Source organism: Pundamilia nyererei, unplaced genomic scaffold, assembly GCF_000239375.1.
Source record: "Pundamilia nyererei isolate P.nyererei 1_Seehausen unplaced genomic scaffold, PunNye1.0 scaffold00120, whole genome shotgun sequence".
Classification (NCBI taxonomy): Eukaryota; Metazoa; Chordata; class Actinopteri; order Cichliformes; family Cichlidae; genus Pundamilia; species Pundamilia nyererei.
In genome coordinates, this window is record NW_005187521.1 from 2,007,363 (window position 1) to 2,015,478 (window position 8,116).

The window sequence follows — 8,116 nt, forward strand, 5'->3', positions numbered from 1 at the left end:
TATATATATATATATATATATATATCTCAATATCATTGTGCAAAAAAAATAAATGGGCCGATAAAGGACAGATGTTGCCTTTGGATAGATAATTAGTCTTGGTTTTGAGCTTCCCATGAGAGAGAAAGAGAAACACCCCTAAGATAAATGAAGTTATGAAGAGGGTGTAGCAGTTGGTTATACAGAAAAAGCCAGTGCTAGAAAGTGGATACAGCTCAGGTCTTGAAGGCTCTCCAGTGTTTAAGCCCTAAACCATATCTTTACTCCAAGGGCAACATCACCGAACTTCCCTCCAGCTCAAATGATTTACAATCAGACTGAATGTGGTGCTGTACACAGTTAGTTTGAACTTTCTTTGGAGTTTTAGCAGCTAATAGGGCAACTGATAAATTATATCAGGGTAATAATTAACACAAGCTCAAAAAACAATCCTTTACAACCCAAACTGCCTTAAAGTGAGGCACGTGTAGTTGCTCCTTGCATAACTCTCCCATCCACATGCTGTTAAAATGGGCAACTCAAAGAAACAATCACCAGTCATTGTTTGCTCAGTCAGAGAGAGATCCTCACTATGCTAACTGTTTTACTCTCTACAGGGTGGGCTGTTAGCTGGCGGTATCAAATGATCACCAATTCTGTTTTCCCTTGAGTGGATGTCGTGGTCAAAGCATCAATGAACCACTGTGGAAGTGGAGGCCTGCTGACACGCAATCGAGAAGGGAAGCTGTCAATCATTTTATAGGTTTAGACCACCTCAGTAAAGCTCTGTCTTATGCCTGCTACAAGTAATGCGCAATGTGAACATATAATTGCTTTGTACTGTAATTGCAAGCTATTAAAAATACTTGTAGGAACGTTGCAATTACATGCTGCAGGTTTTTAGTTTCTACTCTTCTAAGTTCCAAGGTGAGAGAACAACATAAAATAGTCCTGCAACAAGTCTGCAATAAAATCTATTTGTTCACTGTCCAGGATAATCTCAGGGGAAGAGTAAACAGCAAGGGGAAAAAAGGTGATGACTAAACCCTAATGCTCTTCATCCCTGTCTGGCATCATGAAAGAAGCTCTTCAGTCATGACATGCAAAATGAAAAAAAAAACAACAACCCCAAAATCCTTACTCCATCCAACAAATCTCCCCTGAGGGAAAGAGCGCAGTCTTAGGTGTGGTTCCAGCTCTATGAGTGAATGTTTTGCATTTTAGCCTCCCCCCCCCCATTTTTAAAAAAGTCTTGAAGCAGTGTGGAAATAAAACTCATAAGAGTTTGAGAAAACTTCCTTAACTGCAGAAAATGTTTGCATACGTAGAGTCTGCAAACAGAACTGCAGGAACCAGATGATGCAGCTGCTCGGCCACATAAACCAAAAGCAACACTGCCAGCTGACCATAGGAAGGGCCGTAAGGAGAGAGCTGGAATTTAAGCACACTTTGACAGTGAAAGAGATTGGAGGGCACTTAAAAAACGATCTAGTCAACCACAAGCATTTATGTTAGCTTGAATCAGCAAAGCTCCCACAGGTGGAACCTCCTGAATAAGCGGAGTTACGACGGGATAAGAGGTCTTGACCACAGAGCTGCATAATATAACTTCACTTACGACCTTGACTGCATATATGTTAGCACTGTTGCGCACACCCATGAAAATTGCATACTTCACTGATCTGTCAACCTGACAGTCAGCTCAGCAGAACATGATATTTATTCTTATTAACAGCAATTTACTGCATACCACATAACTTTGGTTGCAGGCAAAAGAAAAAAAATCTGTCAGCTCTAAAAACATGCAGAATGAAGATGCAGAAAGTAGTGTGGAGCATGCAAAAACCAGATCTGCAGCACCATCTATCTACAAGGGTGAAGTACGTCAAAAGGCTTCATTCTTCTTTAGTTCACCTCACAGGTCTGTCAAAGATGTTTATTAGAAGTGAGAACTTCCCTACAATCCTCACGCCTGTAAGCATTAATATTTTAGATCTATTATAACTAGATGATAAAATATATTGTATGTAACAATTAGAATGACAGATACAAGCTGCTATTAAGTTCATGGGTATGTCTGGAGTGCTGCTGATATTAATCTTTTAAGCTCCCTTACTTCCCCAGGGATCACCATAGCAGAAGATGCTCGTGTTTGATTTGGCACAGATTTTCTGACACAAAGCTCTCATTTATCAGAGCTTGGGCTCAGCACAGGACTACACCAGCTTGCAATTCCTTAAGGCAAAGGAAATCATTCACATGTAAGGCAAACATGTTAATCACTGCACCACAGGGCTGCTATTGTGACTCAGATACACGTGACATGAGTTTTGCTTGTTTATGAAAGTTATCAGATTTCTGTTATTAAAGGCAAAAACACAGATGTAATGTAATGAATGCATTTATTGAAGAAGGAAAGTGGGAAACCACCACTGCAGTTTGGCTCAGTGAAATCATTTTCAGCTTATTGTAACAACACAGTTTACTGAGTCTCCAGCTGTCAAATACAAGTATTAATATCTATAGACGACTGGTGCAGATGGAAAACCTTCATAAACAAACTTATAATACAAAAAAGCCCACATAGGCAACTCTTCTCCCAATTATTGCTCGTGTTATGCATCTAGGCATGGAGAGTGTTAAAGTCAGTACCATCAATGTGTCAGAGTATCAGGTGACTAAATGATGTCATCTAAAAAAGGCGAGGTCACGCTCAAGATTGACTTGCTTCTTTTTGCGAGGCAAGTGGAAAGCTGTCATCTACAGGATGTTTTCAAAAATAAATATTACAATTTCAAGCAGCAATTCAATATTTTAGGAGTGTAAAATTACAGTTTCAAGAAAGCCCATAAGAATCGTATTAGCAAATTCCTTCTGTCAAACAAAAAAGGATCTGATAATGCATCCAAATGTCCCAACATTCATACATTATTGCTTTAACATTATTGCTTTAGGGTTTATTCCATCTTTAATTCAATTCAATTACCTGTAGAGGAAATGAAGGTAAACAAATTTGATTTAAATTCAGATTCTTTTCCAGTTGAGATGGTGAGTGAGTTTAAATTGCTGATGTATCACCAAAATCTTTGTTCCATTTTGTGTACATAGTAAGAGTTGCTGGACTAACAGTTGGTTTGATTCGCTTCAGAGAATCCTCAAAGTCTTTCTTCTTAATGTTGCGCACCTGTGGATATACACGACAGTATAACTGTAAAAACAGTACAAATGAGACATATGTAGGATTGGAAGTAAAAGCTATTCTCTCACCTCAGCAGCAGCCATATTACGGACTTGGTCTGGTCCCAACTCTGTACAAAGCAAAGTTCATATAAGCATTAAAGATGTGGAAGTATGTGCGACTCTGTGACCAGCATGATAAAAGACTCATACCTCGTATTGGGCCAAGTGCAGCATCTCTGGCTAATGCTGTCAAATCGCTCCCTGAATATCCTGCAGTCACTCTGTGAAGAAAGTTTTGAGGGATTAATGCAAAGTGACATAAAATTATCCCTCTGAAGTCTTCAGAAGTGGGACTCACTTTGCAAGACAGGACAGTTCGTTTTGGCTCAGTGGACTCCCGTGCTTTCCCAAAAGATTTTTCAGCAGCGTAAATCTTGTCTGGAAGAACAAGAGTTACATCATATACAGTTATTAGATTTAACGGGCAACTGCTTTTTCCTCACAGGGACAGGTAGGTGTAGATAATCTTTTTCCCTTAATAAATGAAATAATAATTTTAAAACTGCATTTTGCATTTACTCAGGTCATCTTTATAAACAATTATTTCAGTATATTTGTGTATGTATATTTTTCTATGTATTTACCTTCTCATCGGGTAAGGTCACAAATACTCTTTTTGCAAAGCGCCTGAAGAACAAAAAACAACAAATGGTTGTGAGTCACGCATGAAAATAATCCTCCAACAAACAAAAAATATATTTACAGTATTTACAAATTGCTTTGTAAAATGTAAATACAGCCAGAATGCAATGATATGCAAATCTCACAAAACCTTATTGTATTCATGATTGAATATGGAAAACATAATATACTTAAACTGAGAAAATTTACCATTTTAAGAAAAATGCAAGGTCATTTTTAATTGGATGGCAGCAACATATTTCAAAACAGCTGCGACTTCTTTTCCCTATTTTTCATTTTATGATGTGACAAAAGTTTTCAACTGGTGAAAAGTCCGGACTGCAGGCAGGCCACTTCAGCACCTGGACTGTTCTATGAAGCCATGCTGTTCTAATAGATGTAGTATGCAGATTAATATTATCTTGCTGAAATATGCAAGGGCTTCCCTGAAAATTATGCCATGGGAGCATATGTTGCCCTAAAACCTCTATATGCTTTCAGCATTGATGGTGCCTTTCCAGATGTGCAAACTGCTAACGCCATAGGTGCTGATGCACCTCCATACCATTAGACATTTGAGCTGATTCCTGATAACAAGCCAGATGCTCCATTCTCCTCTTTAGATTCCTCTGACCACAGAACAGTTTTGCACCCGATCCATTTTAAATGAACTTTGGCCCTGACAACCCAAACTGTGTTCACAGATCATTTCTGGAAGCAGTGATTTCCATGATAGAATCACGTCTGTTTTTAATGCAGTGCTGCCTGAGGGCTCACACATTGAGCAGATTTTCAGCCTGGTCCCTTGCACACATTTCTCCAGATTCTCTGAGACTTTTAATAAGATTATGTACTATAGATCAGCGGTCCTCAACCACCGTGCCACGGACCGGTAGCGATCCATAAGTCGTTTGGTACCAGGCCGTGAGAGTTGAGGCTCGGGTGTGAAATTTCAGAGTTTTTATTGTTAACTCGGTATCCCTGGGTCTTTTCCCGTATTGTAGTTGAACGAAATGTTTACACGTTACCATAGCGACCAGAGAGCATTAAGGGGCAGAGAGGAGGACGTTACTTTCAGTGTTGTTGGCGCATTTCAGGAAGACACTGCTAATAAAGTTACACAATTACACAGTGAATTTGCATTTATTATTACATTTACAAAATACCACAGCTTTTGTCTTGATCGTATCATTTTATTGTGTTGTATTTATCCGCAACACCTAAAGGCTTGTCTGTGAAAATATTGGCAGACATTAAACCGGTCCGTGGCGCTAATAAGGTTGGGGACCGCTGCTGTAGATGATGAGATGTGAGTTTATACTACTATAATTTGTTCTGAAACTGTAGACTATTTGTAGACAGTATTTTGCAGATTAGTGAAACTATTTACTTCTGAGATGCTCTCTAAGAGGATCTTTTTACACCCCATCGTTCTTACTTACGCATGTAGTTGCAAAAATTTCAAATGTTAAAATTTGGCTTTATGAGATCAGAAAATTGAGGCATTCTGCTTTTCTTTTGCATTTTACACAGGATTTAAACATTTTTGGAAATGTTAATGTAAAACAGCATAACATACCTTAATATTGCTTCATCGAGCTCCTGGGGCCTGTTAGTTGCTCCCATTACAAGTACCCTGTCATCCTTTCCTGACTGCACCTGAAACCCAGAAGAAGAACTTCAGAGAAAACACCACGGCTCTCCAAGTTAACTAGGATTTGAGCTCCTCTGACAATGTTTGATGAGTTAATTGCTGAGCTCTGCTGTGTTTAACAAATTTCTGAACTTACCCCGTCAAACTCAATGAGGAACTCAGTTTTTAAACGGCGAGAGGCGTCGTGCTCCCCCTCCCTCCTTTCACAGAGCAAGCTGTCCACTTCATCTGAGTGTCAGTACACAGTAAACAGTGAGGTTTATTCATGAGCTGAACATTTTTGAGATACACTGGTGTTTAAGGCACATCTATTCTTTAGTGTAACACACACCGATGAAGATTACTGAGGGCTGTAACTCTCTTGCAACCGCAAAGAGTGCTCGTACAAGCTTCTCGCCTTCTCCCACCTGTGATGGTGACGACATGAAACATTTAGAAGGACAAAAATGAGCTAGTAGGCAGAGAGAGCTCATTAAAAACTGTTAAAAGTGTTTCTTACATATTTGGAGGTCAAACTAGCAGCACTGATGTTGAAGAATGTTGCATTAGACTCTGCAGCAACTGCTTTGGCCTTGCAAGAGGAAATAAATGGCTGTGATTCAACTGAGGATAATGAGGGCTATCAACAGCTCTATGCAAAATACAAAACAGTTTAAAACATGACTCATATGATTTGTTGTGCTGTAAAAGGAACTTACGAGCATGGTCTTCCCATTTCCTGGTGGGCCAAATAAAAGCAAGCCACGTGCAGGAGCTCTCAGACCAGTAAAGAGCTAAACAGGAAAATGTAACAAAAAAAAAACTTTGCATCTTAACAAAGAAAAACTTTGAAAGTGTATTCATGGTAAGCAGACAGATAAAGGTTAAGAAGTAATAACCTCAGGTCTTAAGGCAGGAAGGATGACAATTTCTTGAAGTGCTTGCTTTGCCAGATCCTGCCCTGCGATGTCATCAAATGACACAGTCGCTCCACTGCAGTGAACAGAGGAAATATTTTAAATGTGCAATACTTTTTTTTTTTTTTTAATTTCACCCAGGGAAAAATGTCTTGTTGATTGTGATGCTTCTGATACCTGTCTACAATTTCATTCATAATTAAGTTGGCCAGTTTACTGTCCACATTCTTGAAGTTTTTCATATCCCTCTTCGGGGGTTGTTTCACAGCTGCCGGTCTTCCATTCTGAGTTTTTCCCACCCGAGCAGTTGTCTTAGCAGGAATAAGATTGTCCCAGAAAGCATTACACATTAGAAAGGTAGCTTCAAATAGCATGTGCCTGCACTATTAAATAACCAAAAAAACCCACAAACCTTTGCATCAGTTAGTCTTAATGAAGGTCTTACAGGAGTGGAGGGTCTGATGGTGGTGGAAACACCTGCGGGTTGACTTTTAGGAACTGACTTTGGCTGTGGAAGAGCATGACGTGATGTCCCTTGGGGGTCATTTCTCCTTTTAGAGGCTAGTGTCGTCTCTGTGAAGGAAGACATTTGATGATCTCCAGCATGCCTTCTCAACATACATTACTTTGATAAAAATAATCAAGGCCAACTCACCTAAAAGGGTAAGCCTGTCTTTTGCCATGGTGAGGTTGGTGACCATTTTATCCTGGAGTCTCTTTGCTCGGTCATACTGCTCTCCTGCTTAAAAATACACTGAGTATGAAGTTACAGCTGATTGACAGCTCACAGCATACCTGAATGTATTTGTAATACCTTGCCCAGTGAGCTCTATTGCAATACCCCTTTCAAGCTCAGAAATCCCTTTCTTGTACCACTGCACAGCCTCCTTCTTCTCACCTGTTATGACAGAAAGGATGAGGTGTTTATTACTCTCTTGCACACGTACAACAGCATTTAATAACTCAATAAAAATTAATAACACAATAAACAAACCTGTGTCGTCCTCGTCGATCTTCAGTGCCTTGGATATATACTCAAACGCCTGCTTGTGGATGTTTTTTATAACTTCAGCGCTGTCTTTGGGCTTACTTGCGTTTGTTTTGGTCGACATTACTCTCGCGCTACTTCCCCCTGTTCTCAGTCATAACAAGCTAAGCTAGTCATAAACGAAAACGTTTAGGCTTTAAATCGCATTTAAAGGTGATGCAGTCCTCTTTCTTTGGGACAAAACACGACGCTTTAACTTCATAGAATAAAAATTCTGGCGCTTCGTGACAACACAAACATTTCCAACACAGGCTTCCGGTTTACCGAGCGACCCAGACAGACTCCGCCCCTCTCCGTTCGACGCAACAGCGCTAGAAGGCGCCCGCAGAGCTCGTCCTCGTGAATGTACCGTTACAGTCCCATTAATGGACATTTTACTAGGTAAACAGAAAATACACTAATTAAAGGTAAAAACAAAAACATATTTTGTTTATCCCTTATATAGTATAAGTAACGCAAAATAAGCAAAGACAATTAAAAAAAACTTACGTAATTTCCTTTTTATTAAAGAAAAATTATAAAGAACAAGAAGTAACTTCCGGTTGAATTCCAGACCAAAAGCATGCGATGTCTGCATATTTCCGGGACACAAACTGAAAATCTTTTTTTCTAAAACCTTAATAATGTGCACATACTGGTTCTCTTTAAAACAAACAAACAAGCAAAAAACAAAAAACA

The 8,116-nt window shown here is 39.3% G+C and overlaps 1 protein-coding gene across 2 annotated transcripts; it reads right to left on the bottom strand.

Moving 5' to 3' along the window:
* Positions 1-2,371: 2,371 nt before the first annotated feature.
* On the bottom strand, positions 2,372-7,785 carry spast (spastin). 2 transcript variants are annotated; one of them, XM_005742465.1, is made up of 16 exons: positions 7,385-7,785; positions 7,205-7,288; positions 7,046-7,129; positions 6,803-6,963; positions 6,568-6,701; positions 6,373-6,466; positions 6,193-6,267; positions 5,994-6,065; positions 5,826-5,901; positions 5,631-5,722; positions 5,420-5,499; positions 3,804-3,846; positions 3,518-3,597; positions 3,370-3,440; positions 3,247-3,287; positions 2,372-3,163 (listed from the first exon to the last, which is right to left on the bottom strand). In XM_005742465.1, the coding sequence occupies exons 1-16, from the start codon at positions 7,500-7,502 to the stop codon at positions 3,038-3,040; spliced, it is 1,431 nt and encodes a 476-aa protein (XP_005742522.1). In that variant the 5' UTR covers positions 7,503-7,785; the 3' UTR covers positions 2,372-3,037. The 2 variants fall into 2 exon arrangements, with proteins under 2 accessions (XP_005742522.1, XP_005742521.1); XM_005742464.1 differs by having other exon boundaries at positions 7,046-7,132.
* Positions 7,786-8,116: the final 331 nt, after the last annotated feature.

Coding starts and splice junctions, on each gene's coding strand:
- spast (XM_005742464.1), bottom strand. CDS start 7,502: ATGTCGACCAAAACAAACGCAAGTAAGCCCAAAGACAGCGCTGAAGTT. Junction 6,066..6,192: donor GAAATGGGAAGACCATGCTC/GTAAGTTCCTTT, acceptor TCCTCTTGCAAG/GCCAAAGCAGTTGCTGCAGA. Junction 3,847..5,419: donor CTCGATGAAGCAATATTAAG/GTATGTTATGCT, acceptor TTTGTTCTTCAG/GCGCTTTGCAAAAAGAGTAT.